The sequence below is a fragment of the Cynocephalus volans genome, chromosome 2, assembly GCF_027409185.1.
Source record: "Cynocephalus volans isolate mCynVol1 chromosome 2, mCynVol1.pri, whole genome shotgun sequence".
NCBI lineage: Eukaryota > Metazoa > Chordata > Mammalia > Dermoptera > Cynocephalidae > Cynocephalus > Cynocephalus volans.
In genome coordinates, this window is record NC_084461.1 from 83,795,799 (window position 1) to 83,813,954 (window position 18,156).

The 18,156-nt window shown below is 35.1% G+C and overlaps 1 protein-coding gene across 1 annotated transcript in view; it reads left to right on the top strand.

The window, feature by feature from the left end:
* The window catches only part of LNPEP (leucyl and cystinyl aminopeptidase), a 91,734-nt gene extending 74,665 nt beyond the window's left edge, over positions 1-17,069 (top strand). Inside the window, exons 12-18 of the mRNA XM_063084053.1 lie at positions 1,374-1,557; positions 2,685-2,841; positions 9,924-10,108; positions 11,563-11,724; positions 13,590-13,730; positions 14,316-14,397; positions 14,979-17,069. Coding sequence (XP_062940123.1) covers positions 1,374-1,557; positions 2,685-2,841; positions 9,924-10,108; positions 11,563-11,724; positions 13,590-13,730; positions 14,316-14,397; positions 14,979-15,110 — 1,043 coding nt within the window. The 3' untranslated portion in view covers positions 15,111-17,069. The remainder of the gene's footprint in view (positions 1-1,373; positions 1,558-2,684; positions 2,842-9,923; positions 10,109-11,562; positions 11,725-13,589; positions 13,731-14,315; positions 14,398-14,978) is intronic.
* The last annotated feature ends 1,087 nt before the right edge of the window (positions 17,070-18,156 follow it).

The window sequence follows — 18,156 nt, forward strand, 5'->3', positions numbered from 1 at the left end:
TTCTTATTTCTATTCTTCATTCTCTTATAATTTAAAAGAATTTTAAAGTACTTATTGCTTTAAAATGGGGGGGCATAAATATCTACAAATTTTACTTAGACTTGTTTGAAACCATGTACTATGTTCTACGGCCATACCACCCTGAACGCACCCGATCTCGTCTGAAACCATGTACTATGAATGGTCATTACTTGTTTATTCTTTCATTAATTCAACAAGTAGTTTTTGAACACCTATAGGTACATTGTTCTAGGGTGAGGCATTACCAGTAAACAAAATAGTAACCTCATGGAACTTATATTCTAATAAATAGTAAACCTCAAAATGCTTAGAAGCATACCCTTTTTATATTAAATCTACATCTTTGTTGCTAACTTTAAAGGACAATTTTTGCTTAGTATTTTAAGGATTTTTAAAATTCATACATATATTTTGTAACCAGTTAGCTCCTCATTATTTATTCATTAGTTGAAACAATTCCATAGAGACTTCTAACAGTTCTCTCCATGTTTATATATGTAATGAAGGGACCCAAAAGGTGCATATCACTTTTCTGTTATTTTAACTCAGTTATTTTTTATTTGTTCCTAATAAAACCTTAAGCCTTTCCTAATATTTATTTTGCTAGCTTTGAATTGTGTGACTTTTCTAGATGACTTTCTTTGTTCTTCCTTTGTTAACGTAATGAAAGACAAACACTGAGGTGGAAGACATTGTTTATAGTTCTCTCACTGTCTTCCTACTGCCCCATCCTACACACACTTTCTCTTTCTCCTTCCTTCTCTCCTCCAGTGATAATGAACTTGGGAACAAATTCAGTGCATGGACACTATGGACACTTTCTCTCTAGTCCTTGAACACTTAGGGTCCCTTCTATACCTTCTTCACCTGGCTAACAGCTATATGTTTTGAGGTCTCTTAGAAGAATGATAACTTCTAAAGTTGAAGATGTCATTTCTTACAAGAAACCTCTCCTGATCTTTCCTAGGGAGGTAAAGCATTTCTTCTGTGTGCTTCTGTTGAATGCCATGTTTTTTTTTTTTTGTCGATAGCACTTACGTGATACTGTAGTTGCCTAATTACATCAGACTATAAGATCCGTAAAAGCAGTGACATCTCTACTTTGTTCACCATCTGATCTCTATTATCTAGCCTAGAGCCAATAATGTGCAGTAGGTAAATAATTGTTAAGTGAATGAGTGGTGATCTTCATTAACATGAAAATAACTGCCTGGGAAGCAGACATTTACTTTCTTAGTAGAGTGATTAAATATAAAAATATACCATACTACCTTTGAAACAAACAACATTTAATTTTTTCTTCATGCCCTATTGTCTTCCCTCTCAATCTCTCATTTTTTGGTCTCTACTAGATACCATCAATCTTACAGAAGAAGTGCAGTGGGTCAAAGTGAATACAAACATGAATGGCTATTATATTGTACACTATGCAGATGATGACTGGGAAGCACTAATCAAACAGTTGAAAATAAATCCTTATGTTCTGAGTGACAAGGACCGTGCCAGCCTTATCAACAACATCTTTGAACTTGCAAGGTAGAGTATGCTTGGTTTGGGTTCAGCTTTTGTTTTAAACAGGTGTTTATGAGGTAAAGAACATTTCAGAAAAACAGAAAGAACTAGCATGTATCGCCTGTTTGGTACAATTCATTTGGAGGATTGGGAAAATACAGGACATATTCTTTGTCTTCAGGGACTTTATAATCTATTTAAAAACTTTAGCTACAAACACATTGAACAGTTAAATAACATAAAACAGGATTTAATAATAATTCAAGACTAGATGCCAAGAAGCAAAACATGTATTTTGCTGAATCAATTGATATAGGAGTTAAGTCTTTATTTTGTTTCATGAGAGAATTCTTTTTAAGCAGCAGCTGGCTTAAGTCTGAAGCTTAGTGCTTCCCCATTGGTTTGAAGGACATCTCTGATGGCTGGAGCCTCCTTATCTGTGTACTGTTTGCCTTCCCCACCACTTCATACATTATAGAGTCCCAAAGCCAAGAATGGCAGTGACCTCCTGTAAAGATATCCTCTGAATAGAAGTTCACCAACTTAGACCAATAATAGGCCTAGAAGCACAAGGAACACTCAAGAGTATTCTTTCTGACCACTCTTGACCTTCCCATTTGATTCATTTTTTTATGAAGTGATCTTCTTACATCATCTCAGCTATCAAGGCTGTGATTTCTATAAAAAAACGATTCATTTAAAAAAATATGGTCACTGTAAATTCACAATGCATCTTGCCTTAAGTTTGACAAACAAACTTATATACAACCAACAAACAAAAAATTTTTTTTCTGATTCAAATACTCTCTATGTCACCTGGTAAATACAAGTATTTAATAAATAAGTGCTATTCATCTTTTCTCACCCAAGACATTGTAATACTTTTGGTGCATTAGTAGCAATTTATAGGTGACTTATGCAATAAAAAATGAGCTATTGTTTAAGTATATTTTTCTCTTGAAATGCTTCTTTAATCTTAGGCCACATGAACTTATTCAAAGATAATTTTTAGTCTAACTTGACAGAATGCCAGTCTAAGCTTAAGTTTTTGGTCCTCAAGACTCACCAGTCAACCATGAAGTTTCTCTCAGCATGCATAGACTTCTTCTATGTGTCTGCATATTTACTTTTCCTGTTCTTTTATCCTTTAGCCTAGGTAAAGTGCCTCTTCGGAGGGCCTTTGATTTGATTGATTATCTTAGAAATGAGAACCATACCGCACCTATCACTGAAGCCCTGTTCCAGACGGGACTCATCTATAACCTCCTTGAAAAACTGGGATACATGGATCTGGCCTCAAGGCTGGTGGTAAGTCTGCCTTTTTGCCAGCTTCTCTTGTTGCTTGCCTTTAATATTTTTATTCACACTTCTCTTCAGCTGGGAATGGGCTGAAAAACAACCAGTTAAATTTCATTTTCTTCACTTTCCTGGTTGTGACATTTTACTTTGAATCAAAATGTCATTGCTTACTATGAAAAGTTGATAAAGGCTTATTATGATGTGGTCTTGTTTGAATATCAAAATACAGACTTCTGACACTGCTGTCAAAATGGGGTCAGATAAAAAAATTTCTCTATTCAAATCCTATTTTATTTTACACAATGCTTGAAATAGAAATGCAAAGTAGATCTCTTCATTAATTTCCTAGTAGTCATTATAAAATGACAGTTATGTTTGTATTGAGAATAAGAGTATTGTGTTTAGGAGTCCTTGCTAATAACTATTTAATGGATAATGATGCTAGTGGATATGTTTCTCTGCAAAGCACTAATGGAGTCTTGGTATTGGAGACCATTTTCTTAAAACCAATTGCGTGATCTTAACAGTTATTATTTTAGACACTTTCAATATTAAACTGTTGACTGAGTCTTCAAAAGCTTGGGAGGGAGTGATGAATTCTTTGTTTTTATCTAATTCTCTGAATCAGCACATTCCAACAGCAGGGTTTGCTTTATTAACCAGTCATATTTTCCAGGGATCCAGGCAAAAGGCAGCTTTCAGGAAAAAGAAGGAAGTATTGGACCAGGAATTAGAATAAGTCTTTGGGGTTTTAGTATCCTCACTGGTGAAAGGAAGGGGTTGGATTAAATCGTTTTTTAAAACAACCTTCTTCCTACCTTTATTACTGTCCTACTGTGCATCTCCTGTGATGAATTCTTTCATCAAATGTGTGATTCTCAGTGGAGTGAGGGAATGCAGGGATAGGCCATATCGAGCTTGATAAACACCCCTCCCCCACAAGTTTCTGATCTGACCCCAAAGGAGGTGAGATGCTTAAGTTAGATGATTTCTGAGGTCTCTTCTAATGGTTTAAGATTTTTATCATTTTCTATTTCATAAGGCTTTCAACTAGTAGCCTTGATAAAAACTAGTGCCTGAAACATGACCTGGCCCATAGTGACACTCAATAAGAGTCGAGTCAATAAATGAGTGAAACATACCAGAAACAAATGCATTTGAGTGTTGATTATATTCTATACACCATGCTTAGTGTTCAGTCTAGATTACCTCACTTAATCCTCAAACAACGCCGAGATAGATATTTTTACCTAGTAAGTTATGAAGCTGAGATTCAAATCCAGATTAGATTCACTTGAAAGCCTGATTGTGTTATGTTGCTGTATTTTAAGTTCATTTGTGTTCTAGCAATGTCATTTTTCCAGGGTACATTTTTTGGAAAAAATAAAGCTTTCTTTCTTGCTATCATTTCTTTCTTTTTGAAACTTAAAACAATTGAAAAGCTTTCAAATTGAAAACAATTTGAAAAGCTTGTAGACAATGCATTTTAGGTTTAAAGTGACAGACCCACATCTAGTTGTTTTCTTAAAAATAAAGTTGTCAACTTACAAGATTTCTTTTATATCTAAAATGTTAATAACAGTATTTTGTTTTATAGTATTTATGTGCATTTCCAAGAATTATGCAGATAACTTACTAATCTCTTTAGGGCAAGCTTAGAATTCAACATAGATAAAGAGATTGGCCATTTCTTAGCCAGATCAGTTACTATTGATGGACATTTGGGTTGTTTGCAGTTTGAAGCTATCATGTATAGCACTGCTATGAATATTCTTATACATGTCTTTGGTGACTATCTGGATGTGTTTCTATGGGATATATGTCTGGAAATGGAATTACTGAGTCATAACATATGCATAATTAATACTGTACTATCAAATTGTTTTTCAGAGTTGTACCAATATACACTGCCATCAACAGTGTATGAGAATTCTAGTTCTATGTCCATGTCAACACTATTCATAGTAAATATTTTTTATTTTAGCCATTTGGATGGGTGCATAGTGATACTGTAATTTTGGCTTTAATTTACATTTTCTTACTGACTAGTGAAGATCAGTTTCTTTTGATGTTTTTTGGCAGTTGATTCTCTTTTGTGATGTGCCCAAGTCTTTTGCTTATTGTCTTAGTCTGTTTTCTGTTGCTATATGATGGTCTGGGTAATTTATAAAGAACAGAGATATGTTTATAAAGAATAGAGGTGTATTTAGCTCACAGATCTAGAGGCCGGGAAGACTCAGGGCATGGCACTGGCATCTGGTGAGGGCCTTCCTACTGTGTCATGACATGGTGGGAGGCATTACATCATGAGACAGGGCAACAGAGCAAGAGTGCAAATCTTGGCCTTGGCGTTATCAACACCACACTCTAACCAACTGAGCTAATGGCCAGCCTTTTTCTCTCTTTGTAAAGCCATTAATCTCATCACGGGGGCCGCGGCCTAATGACCTTATTTAATCCTAATTACCTACCAAAGGCACCACCTTCAAACCCCATAAACATAGGAGTTTGGGAATTAAGTTTCCAACACTTGAAATGTAGGGGACACATTCAAACAATAACACTTACTTTTCTATTAAATTGTCTACCTTTTTCTTATTTATTTGTAAGAGTTCTTCATATATTCTAGATATGAATTCTTTGCTGATAATGTATATTTGTAAATATCTTCTTCTGCTGTGGCTTGCTTTTTCACTCTCAATAATGTTTTCTGAATAATATAAGTTCTTAATTTTAATGTAGTCTAGTTTATGAAATCTTAGTTTATCTCTAGATATTCTGTGTTTTCTTCTGAAAACTTCATTATTTTACCTTTTATATGTAGATCTATGATCCATCTAGAATTGATTTTTGTGTATGGTGTGAGGTAGACACCAAGATTCATTTTTTTTCACTGTAGGTATCCAGTTATCCCAGCATCAGTGTATTTTATTGTATATGTATATTTTTAATTATGGAATTATTTTGGAGGTGATTAGTGCCATATCAAATCAACACCATTTGGAGTAGTATATTAATTTCTAGCCATGGCATAACAAATTATTACAAACTTGGTGTCTTAAAATAACAGAAATTTATTTCTCATAGTTCGACAAGCCAGAAGGCCAAAGTCAAGGTGTTGGCAGGATAGGGCTTGTTTTTTCTGAGGGAGTTTCTATTCTGTGCCTCTCTGCTATCTTCAGGTGGTTGCGAGCAGTCCTTGGTATTCCTTGGCTTATAGATGCAACCCTCCAATCACTGCTTCTGTCAACATGGCTTTCTCCCTGTGTTTCTGTGTTCAAACTTCCTTGTTCTTTTTTTCAGAGTTGGGGGGAGGGGATCTGGCTGTTACTGGAATCATACCCTGGACCTTGGTGTTATCAGCACCATGCTGTAACCAACTGAGCTAACCAGCCAGCCCCCTAAAATTTCTCTGTTCTTATGAGGACTCCAGTCTTTGGATGAGAGACCACCATAATCCAGTATTACCTCATTTTAACTTGATTACAGCTGTAAAGACCCCATTCTCAAGAAAGGTCATATTTGCAGATTCCAGGCAGACATGAATTATGGGTGGACACTATTCAACCCAGTATAAATAGCAGTAAGTAATACTAGTACATATCACTCACCTTTTCTCCACGACTAAAGGACATCTGCCTATACCCTAAGAGCAGCCAGAATATCAACCTACTCTGAATTTGCCCAGCTAGTTAAATTTCATGATAGCAGAAGCCATTCTTCTCTCTGCCTCTCTCCATTAATTCTGTTTAGGGATTAGTGCTCAGGAAGCACTTAATACTCACCTCAAGCTATGCCTATGCTAAAACACAGATGCTATACTCAGTTCAAGGAGTTGTACCTTTGGAATATTATCCTACTGACACTAATGCTTCTTCCCACTGCATCTTCATCCTGGATGATTCACAGTTTTCTGGGCAGGTATACATTTATTAGGAACATACTTCATGGTGCGATTCAGGGGACTGACAAACAGACGACAAGGGCAGGAGGCTTAGTATATGCTTCTAAGATCAGGAGCCCTTTTACTGCTGCCGGTCTTTGTATTATTAGCTAAAAGCCAGGTTGTCTTTAGTCCATCAGGATGGAGAGCCTGTCTCTTTAAAATTCTTATTCTAATCTTAGAGCATTCTGGTAGCATCAAATCTTTCAACCTGTGAAATGTGACACTCTATAGTTAGGAACTGGGATGGCAGACATTTCTGAGTTCTTGGATTCAATGTTCAAATGTATTAGTGTTTAAGACTGGTGTCTAATTTTTTTGTCATTGTAACCAGAGCATTCTATACATTTATCGGTCATTTTGTTAGGTAGGCTGCACATGATGTATACCACATTTTGTGATGTATGCTGTGGTGTTGTGGTGGCATATTTGAATTGTGTTAAATTGTTTACATCTGATGTTAACATCTGATCCTAGCCATATTCATGTTTTATACTAACAAATCTGTCATTCTTTTACATATGAGGCATTGGTGGGATAAACTTTTTGCAGTAAAAACTGACATTTTACATTTAAGAAACTCAGTTGACCCAAGAAAGAACTCCCTGGGCATATCAGTGTGAAATTAAAGCAATAAATCAAAATGTAATACATAACATAAGTTCCAGCATCTTTCCCTGTTTTATTTTTGAAATCATTTTGTGTTATTGCTGTTGTTGTATTTTATTTCATATCCAATGTTTGTAGTTTGTATAACCCAACAATTTATTTCCTCTTCCCACTTGCCATTTCAGCCTATGAAATCATAGGGTTGCATTCTATTGTTTAATAAGCTTAAATTTCAAAAATAATTTGGAATCATAGAAATATAGATTTCATTTTATTTCTGAAAGGGGAAAGTAATTTGAAGCACCTGGTATGCTTCATTAATATTATTATTTAAAGTATAAGCTGGATTATTCATTAAAAAAGACCATATTTTGTAACAGGATTTTTCTAAAAATAGAATTATTCTTTTTTAAATAAAATATTTTGCTCTATTTTATAATTTGAAATATATTGAAAATTGACGATTTTGAGAATCTCTCAATAATTTAGTACAGAGAAAAACTAGCAAAATTGCTCCTTGTAATGCCAGGGTTGTAACTCCTCAGGAACTAGCCTTAGCATCTTCCAGTGTCAGATTTCCTTTGCTTCCAGTTCTCTAAAATGCCATCTTTTCCACTGGCTTCTTTGTGTTTTAGTAAACTCTCAATATACATTGCTATTTTTCTCCACTGAGTTTTCTTATATAGGATTTCAAGTATGTAACTTTTTTTTCATGCATTCGTCCTTTGTTTCTACTTGTAAGTTACGAGTACCTTTTCTTATTTGAGATGGTTTGCTGTCACAATGCTATTGAAAAGGTCAGGCCAGTGGAAGATAGCACATACCAACACAGTTAGGTATATCCAGTGGGATCTCCTGCTTTGCTTTTATGTTTCTTGCATCATCAACCAGCATGGCAAGTATTTTTCCACACCGCGTCTTCCTAATGACTCACAAGCTTTACCGCTCACACATTCCACAAGATGTCTGTTCTCCATTTCATTGCTTTTGAAACAAACAAAAGTGAGTTGACATGTTGTCACAAACTTTGAGTTCTTCTCCTTGTGCAGATTTTTCTTTTTTCTGTTCTCATATTCAGCTCCACAAGAGACTTATTCAGAGAAGGTCTGCTGAGAAAATGTCCTCAATAGTTAAAAATCTTCCAATAGGATTTATTTTAGCTATTGACAGTGGTACTTAGGAAGAAAATAATGCTCTGTGAAAAACTTGTATGAAATTTCTGGGGTTAAGAGTGTTTGTATGTGGTTATCTGTGGTACTTGATTACTTAAGGTGAGACATGATAATGGTGGTGGTGGTAAAGAAGTACCAGTGGGAAGAAATCCACCAGTGCTAAGATCCCTGAGGATAGGGAGTACTTGTAATTTTTTAAAATTTTGATCTTCCTTTTACATAAGCATGAAGGTTTTCTAAAAAAATGACTATAAGCATTTTTTGTATTGGAATTTTTGTTCTGTCTGGTGGCATTCATTTCATATGATGCTTTTTTAAATCCATAAGTCCTCACCCCTCCCCATGCATAATTTACAATATGGAAATACTTCCATATACTATGAACAGCTTTTACACTTTTGTTGTGGAGAGAGATGAAAAAATTGTTTGTGGGTTCCTTAATTATCACAAGTATACATTTCACAATGACATCCCATTCAGAAGTAACTATAACAACGGACTGGATAGTAGATGGTATTGCAGAATAACTGTTAATTTTCTTAAGGGTAATAAGATATTATGGTTATGAAGACAAATGTCCTTATTTCTGGGAGTTGCATGCTAAAGTATTTATAAATGAAATATCATGATTTCTGTAACTTACTTTCATATGGTTCAGTTAAAACCAAAGAAAGTAAATGTGTGTGTATGTGTATTGCACACACACAGAAACAAAACAAATGTAAGCATGTGACAACTGGTGCTAGATGCATATGGGTGTTCATTGCACTATCTTTCCTTTAGTTTTGAAATTTTTTTAAATAAAAAGTTGAGAGAAGAAATAAACTATGCACAACTATTCTTCCCTACAGGCCTCATGTTCTTCATAACCTGGCTAGATAAATTTGTTATGACATTAAACTAGTTGATAGGTTAAATATACCTTTAATATTAGATTCAGAAACAAACTTTAACTATCAGTAAAGAAGTATATTTTTCTCTATTGCTTTATGGGTTTATGGATTCTAAAGCCATAAGGTCAGGAAGTTCCAACTTCCTTCCAACAGTGGTTATAAGTGACACTATGGCAGGAAAATAATTTCTAGGTGAGTACATGCACCATAAAGGTTCCATACTACACAGAAGTCATTAATTCTTTCTGAGTTTTATCATTAAAAGTCTATAGCAGCCTTATGTATAGCTTTTGTTATTGAATGGTTTCATCCCAGCTGTATGTGGACTTTATATGTCAATTGATATTTAATGAGTAATATTTATGCCCTTTTTTTCCTCATCAGATAAGTGTTGGGGAAAAGAGATTTAATTGTCCTTATTGTTCTGATTGTCCTAATTATTTTTACTCCATTATAATCCATTTCTCTCTCTAGGTCAGGGTATATAAATTGCTTCAAAACCAAATCCAACAACAAACTTGGACTGATGAGGGCACCCCATCTATGCGAGAGCTTCGGTCAGCCTTGCTAGAATTTGCTTGCACCCACCACCTAGAGGACTGCAGCACTGCTGCCATGAAGCTGTTTGACAATTGGGTGGAATCTAATGGAACTCAAAGGTGGGTGTACTTCTACCCAGATGAATTCCCTGTCTCTTCTTTACCTTACCTCATAAACTGAATCCAAGATATTCTCATCCTGGGTCATAAATGTTATAAAACTGAGTGTTAATGTAGGCGAACTCTGTATATCTATATTCTCAAACAAGATTTTTTTTAAAAGATTATGGTAAAATACACATAATATCAAATTTACCTTCTTAACCATTTTTTAGTGTACAGTTAAGTAGCATTTTTTCATCTTGTGAAACTAAAATTCTATACCCATTAAACAACTTCCCATTCCCTCTCCCCCTAGTCTCTGGTAACCACTATTTCTATGAATTTGACTATGCAGATGCCTCATATTAGCAAAATCGTACAGTATTTGTCTTTTTGTGACTGACATTTCATTTAGCATAATGTCTTCCAGGTTCATCCATGTTGTAGTGTATGTCAGAATTTCTTTCCTTTTTAAGGCTGAATAATATTCCATTGTATGTATATACTATACCACATTTTGTTTATCTGTTCATTGACGGGTAGACCTTCGGGTTACTTCCAGCTCTTGTTTATTGTGAATAATGCTGCCATGAATGTGAGTGTGCAAATATCTTTTAGAGACCCTGCTTTCAATTCTTTTGGATCTATACCCAGAAGTAGTATTGCTAAATCATATGGTAATTCTATTTTTAATTTTTTGACGAACTACCATATTGTTTTTCATAGCAGCTGTACCATTTATAATCCCACCAATAGTGCACAAGCTATCAATTTCTTCAGATCTTCACCAACACTTGCTATTTTCTGGGTTTTTTGATAGTAGCCATGCTAATGGGTGGGTGTGAGATGACAGTCTCTTTTAATTTAGGAATAAAACATAGCAGGTGGAGTTAGCACTTAGTAGAAATGCTCTTGGTGATGATTGGTTCTCTCCAGATTCTTTACTGGGCATTAAGGAGAGAAGATTCAAGCATCAGATGGAGAGTTGGGTTTGGGGCCCTTTGAGGTCTTTCCTATCTCTGAGATCTTAATAAAGGCAGCAGACTGTGTTTCTTCCCTTTTTCTTACATCCTTACCCCACATTTACTGCTATATTTCTACCATGGAATTTACCACACTATTGTAATGTATATATTTATTTTTCTATATTTGCCGATAGCCTGTCAGTTCCTAGAGGGCGGGGACTGTGTCTCATTCCTCTTCCCCTTCCCAGTGTCCAGCCACTTCCCTTCCTGGTTCTTTGTGAATATTCAGTGAGTAAGTTTTTAAATTGAACTGATGTTCTTCATAGTCATACCATTAGGAAAGTAGCAGTCACTGAATTAACCTTTTTCTTGACCCTAAATTGTATAGTTCAGACTTTTTAAATTATTACCTTCCCCAACCACAAAAACACCACCACTAGTCAACTCCTTGTCTTTGTTGTCAGAATTTTTTCTTGTTATTCTTATGTTTGACCACATCTCTTGCAGCCTACCTACAGATGTCATGACTGTTGTGTTCAAAGTTGGAGCAAAAACTGAGAGAGGCTGGTTATTCCTCTTAAGCAAGTACATCTCTATAGGCTCTGAAGCAGAGAAGAACAAAATACTTGAAGCTCTTGCCAGCTCAGAGAATGTACAGAAACTTTACTGGTATGTATTCACCCAAAGAATATGTTATATAGAAACCAAAAGCATAAAAGCACTATGCTTCCCCCCCACTTTTTTTTTTAACCATCTCCCCTTTCCTCCCTTTTGTCACAGGCCAGACCTGACTTGGACAGTGTGGTGAGGATCCCACACATGCTGGGCTTCATCTCAGGGGTTGAACCTTTACAGATAGGCAGAATATGCTTTGCCAAAAAGAGATTGGACATGTCAGGAGTCACAACTCTCTCCTACTCCCTGCCTAGAAACATCTTCCTCCCCTTGGCATGTTGTCTTATACTCACAGTTAGTACTTCATTCTTTTGGGCCATGGCATTGCTCTGTTCAATATATCATTTTGAAAATACAGACACTTCAGAGAAAGATAAAAGCTTATAGCTTCTACCTTCATGTGAATTTATTTGTCAGACTTTTCATTTTTAATATCCAGCTGCTGAAGGCTGGAAATGAGAGTTTCATATGAATGACAGAAGGGCAGAAAGTAGGACTTCCCAACAGGAAGAATAAGCAATGGCGAGGTGGAGGTGACCTAGGTAGCCAAGAGAAATATGAAGGTGTCTGGTGTATAGAAGTTGAAAAGTCACATAGAGAAGGACAGAGGGAGGCACCTGGGTTGCATTACTTCTCTTGTATAATTTTGCTCAGAGAAATTCTAATAGTGTCCCAGAGATGTCCTCAGCACCTGCCCAGACCCACTTTCCAAAAGATGCAGTGTATGGCATTTTCTTTAAAGTAGTAACCAGCCTCTGACCTAAGCAAATGGAGAAAAATATATTTTTTAATTATACTAGTAATATACTAGTAAATTCCCATTATAAAGTATTCAAACAGTATCTATGAATATGAAGTAAAATGTGAAAGTACCTCTCATGATCCTTCACTTCCATTCTTATTTTTTCTTTTCTGTTAACAGCATCAGTCCTGGTCTACATATTTACCTGTGGGGACAGATATACATACATATATATATATATACATACATACATATTTAACCACATTTTTTAAACATAGGTTTATACTAAATCCAGTATTGTGTGACATTCTTTTTAGTGAATTATCAGTTTTTGACATTTGCTACCATTTCACTTCATAAAGCCTACTTCATTTTTTATGGCTATGTAGTATTCCACAGTATGGCTCTGTTGTGATTTATTTAAGCCATCACATTTTGTTGGGCATTTGAGTTTTTTCTCCCTAAAAAATATTGCCACATTCTTTTTGGGATGTGTGTTTTCTCACTCTAAGCAGATAATGTAGCATAGTAAATGAGAACTACTTTGCGTTCAAATGCCAGGCTTTAGTATTTATTAGCTGTGTAACTGTCTGGCAACTACATAACCTCAGTTTCTTTTACTATAAAATAGAGATAGGTAATAAATACCTACTTCATAGCATTGTTGTGTCAAGAACTTAGAACATTATCTAGCACATCATATCAGTAAATGTTAACTATTAATGAGTATATTCTGAAATATATCTTCATTTTCAAAACATTCAAACAGCCCAGTTTTTTAAGAGTAGTAATATAAAATACCTGCCCACTCAAATCAAATAAGGTTTTTACCAGTCTCCAGAATTTAACAAATTCTACCAGAATTTACTTCCTAAATGTCCTTATTATATCAAACTATTGTTATGTAGCTGTATATATAAATGCCTGTCTCAGTAAGTTCTTCCTTTATTTAAAAAGATGACAAGCTTTCAATCTATAGATCAATCTTAGATTAATCTGACACTTATTTACCTTGAATTGTTAGGAGCTTTAATTAAGAGAACAATACTAATTTAAGCTTAATCATCACTTCTTCATGGATAATTATTTTGGAGGATAAATCTGCTTTGCCTTTCAGGTTGATGAAAAGTAGCCTCGATGGGGATATCATCCGAACACAAAAGCTCTCGTTCATCATCAGAACAGTGGGGCATCATTTTCCTGGACACTTATTGGCATGGGATTTTGTCAAAGAGAACTGGAATAAGCTTGTACAGAAGTAAGTTTCTCAGAGAATTACTAACTTTTAGTATTCTCGGGCTCTGCATTTGAAAAAAGCTCCCAGTGTGGTGGTGTTATATAGGAGTTATGATTTGCTATAAGAGGAAAAATATTTCTGTGATAGTTTAACTGAAACATCCAGAAATTTTCACATTTGTAAACATAATTGCGTAGCATGAGTCATTTAACAGTAGTGTTCCATTCAAGTGCTAATGAAGCCCAGCCTTTATTCCAGGTCACCTTAGTTCAGCATGGTCACAGACTATTTCACAATAACTGTTTAGTTATGTGTGTTGAAAATACCTCTCCATTGCCAAGACATCAGTTAAGAACTCGTTCCCAGCTAGATAGCACATGTAGCTTGCTTTCTTTCTGTCTTTTAAAGCAATAAAGACATCTCTGTGTGTACAATGTTATCTTTGAGTAGATTAAATGGATTAATAATTTACCTGGATATCCTGAACTCCTCCTTCTTTTGGCCCACCTTACCTTTTCACTGGCAGTGTGTGTGGGACTACCCCTGATTTTCTGAGCTGCGTGTTACTAGCTGCCTCATTTTGTTTTGTTCTTATGGTTTCTTCAGGTTCCATCTGGGGTCCTATACCATACAAAGTATTGTTGCTGGATCAACTCACCTGTTTTCAACAAAGGCACATTTGTCTGAGGTTGGTAATATAAAATGCTAGTAGGGAGACTGGGTAATCCTTTCCCCTTAGGCTACTCAGTTTAAGTGAGATGGTGGCTTTTCATACTAATTTCTCTTTGTCTTCTTTCATTGGTGCTAATTGTGCTGCACTGCGATTACTTCTAGAGGGTGGGGTATATGGCAACGAGGAAAAATTCTGATACCATTCTCAACAATATTCCCTTGCCTCCCTGATACAAATAATTTAAATGGTAATAAAATTGTTTTGAAGAATTCCATTCAAAGGGTGAATTTATAGCACCAAGCCTAGCTTTAGACTCTACCTCATTTATTGTTACTTGAACATTTTTATTTTTGAAGTTAGAAAAATGCACCCTGCTGGGAGTCAGGAGAATTCATTTTTAAAATTACTTCAGATATCACTGTTTTTGATGGGGAACTCTATGTAGATACCTTGAATATTAAAGTGTTTTGTCTCTCTGCTGCCTTCAAGATATCAGCACAGCTATCACTAAGTTAAAGCTTATTTGAAAAGGATAAAGTTACCTGATATTTACTGTCCTTTTCTTCTTTTGAAATACATCTTTGTGGAACTTACAGGTCCAAGCATTCTTTGAAAATCAGTCAGAGGCCACCTTTCGGCTTCGTTGTGTCCAGGAGGCTTTGGAGGTCATTCAGCGGAATATCCAGTGGATGGAGAAGAATCTGAAAACTCTAACATTATGGCTGTAGCATGCACAACCGCACCTCATTTTGTAGCCCATTCAGAGAGCTTGTAAACTTGGGCTCTGCTGCTTTTGCAAAAGCCAAGGTGAAGCCAGGATCGCTGCTGAGTTGTTTGCACTCTTAAGAGTTCTAGTTAGCTCAGGGCCCGAGTGTATTTTTCATCTGTCTTTTCTGAAATGTCTTTGGGCAGTAAGTAGTTATTTATTACAAAATTATTTTCACCTGTATGCCAACCATCTATGAAAATAATGAGGAATTTTTCTTCTTTCAAGATATACAAAAGGGAAAAAAAAGAAAAGTTTTGGAATTCTGTGCTGTTTCTCAGTACCCAGAAAGTTACTGACACAGTGAGACAGGGAAAGGTCTACCATAAGAACCACCATCTTTGCAGGCTGCTGATTTGTCAGCTACTTGTTGCTTCTTGTTGATAGATGTTATTAGAATATGGTACAAAGTTAGCTTCAAGGATTATGATAATGAAGTTGATAGAGCATGCAACTATAGAGAACTGATCTCAGGTGTGCATATCTACTTAGATTTGGGGTTTTGATTAATCCTTTATTTTCTGGAAAAAAAGTCTAAATATCTATAACTATTATATTTTTTTCTTCAGAATAGCCAGGTGCTACAGAATTTTTAAAATTTTGTTGTATTGAAAAGCTAAATAACAAGGCCAAGAGGTTAAATTTTCCAAATATTTAACACTTTTTTTTTTTCCCCATGTTTTGTAGTATTACCATAGGAAACTGTTCCAAACTGAGTTGGCTTTAATTATAATTTTTTAATTCATGAATGCTGATATTCCCCAAATTTGTACACATTTCTCTCTCTCTGCCATAGATATACCTTATGTTATAGATAAGTATTTCTGTATTTGTGGCAAGCAGTTTGTTTACACTGGTGTCTTTCATCATGACGTTTATCACTATTACTAAGAATGCAATTTGTTTAAGTTGCCTTTTGGCATCATGGATCATAGACACTTTCTCTTTAAATCACACCCATATATAGATCTTCATTTTATATGATAAAGTAGCATATTAGAAGCATTTTAAAATAGGGCCTTTGAGAAATTGAACATTTTTATTTGAAGTTCACCATAGTACCTTAAAGGAACAAAGAGAATGTGGGATAGGAGCAAGTTGAATTCATGTTTAATATGGTGGGCTTTGAATTTTTTCCACTGTCAAAAACAGTACTTTTCTTTAGTTGAAAAAATCATAGTTTTTCTTTTATTGTGGCGAAACTAACATTAAAAGGAGTGGCCAAGGGAAAAAAGAAAAAAAGGGAGGATATTCAAAACTGTATGGCATTTTTACTTCTCCTGAAGGAGAAATACTGTACTTGAATTTTTTGAGCTATGCAGACTTATACCTTGATTGTTGTGTTTCTTTGATTCTTAGGAGAAAAGCTTTCTTTCTAGTAATTCTTGAGAACTTTATATTTTGTTTAAAAACAGATTCTATGTACATAAAAAGGTAGTTTACCCATTTGCAAGCACTTAAAACACTCCACGGAGTCAGACAGTGGGAAAGGTCACCTTTTTTTCTTCAGCAGGTGTAAAGTTAGAATATGTGGGATTGTGTATAAAATTATATTTTATTTCATGAAAATATTTTTATATAATAAAGTTTAAAAGGCGACAAGCTAAAAGATAGCCTTCTTTAATCCTAGTGTGTTTTTCCCCAATTTAGTCTTTTCTAAACATTTATCTCTGTGTTTTGGAGTAGAAAATACTGTATCCTGAGAATCACAGAATCATGTGAAGATGTCTTATTGAACTGGGGTGATTGTAGGTCTTTATTCCTCTTGTGCTTTGTAAATGAATGATAATTTAGTTGATATTGAAAGTTACTGTGTTTTTGTATTTTTGGAGTGAGGGAAAAATACTAAACTTTTGAGGATTTTTTGTTGTTGCTGGTTTTTTACCATGTTGTATTATTAAATTTTGATACAGAGCTTAAATTTTGCTACTTCTTAAAATCAGTTAAGATTCTTCAGTTTTACTGCCCATATTGACATTGCTCCTGTAATGTATGTTAACTTTGCATATGGCAAATCTTGTCCTGAATTATATCATTTTTTCCCATGAGTGTGTTTATGTGTAGGTGTGTGTGTGGTGGGGGGTGGGGGTGTTGTTATAAGTAAAACCTATTAAAACATGGGCTAAAAAGGAGGTTACTCATGATCCATTGCTATCTTTATACTCAAAGGCTGTTCATTCCCACAGCACTGGACCCATAATATTTGTAGCCCTCACCTCAGTTATTTGTAGTTGTAGTAGGCTTCACCTCAGTTTTTTCTACAGAATTCCATAATTTTTAATGTTACCCATCTATATGGGACTTCTAAAAGTTGTAAGTCAGGAATATAAGGTTAAATAAGAAGTAGAACTTATATAATAAGTATAATGGTAGCCTTCAATGATTTTTTCCCCAAAACTTTTTCTCAGCCATTGTATTTCTGAGAACTCAGATTGAAGCACAGAAGTCACAGTATGCTTTTTTATATGAGCACACAGATTCACGACACAATTCGGTACTTGAACAAGTATTCTGTTTGCAATGAGACAGTCTATTTGCTTGTAATGTAAAAGGCACATCATACTAGATTATTAGGAAAGGTAGAATCAGAAATCTATAGTTGTGGAAGAAGAGTTTATGCTTTGGAGGAGATCTGAAAGTTTGTGAGAGGAGAAATCGGAGGAGCCCAATTTGTTCTGTTAATATGAAGTGATTAAAGATATTCAAGTGTAAGTAATATCAGTTTTCATCATAAGCTTGTGCCTTCTTCTATCTTGTTTTATTCAAGTCTCTTTAAATGAAATTGTGTTGTCTGTCATTGTTTCAGTGTTCATTAATTTTCCTACTATCACAGGTCTACTTAACTCTAATTTTATTTGCTGTATGTGTGTTCATTTTATGGGACTCTAGCCACTGTAGGAACAAAAGAGCTGTCAGAAGGGTTCTGGATATGGCCAGCCTCAGTATTACTCGGTAACAAACAGAGTCCTTTCTGAAATTTAGAAGTAAGAAATTAAAGTTAAGTGCTG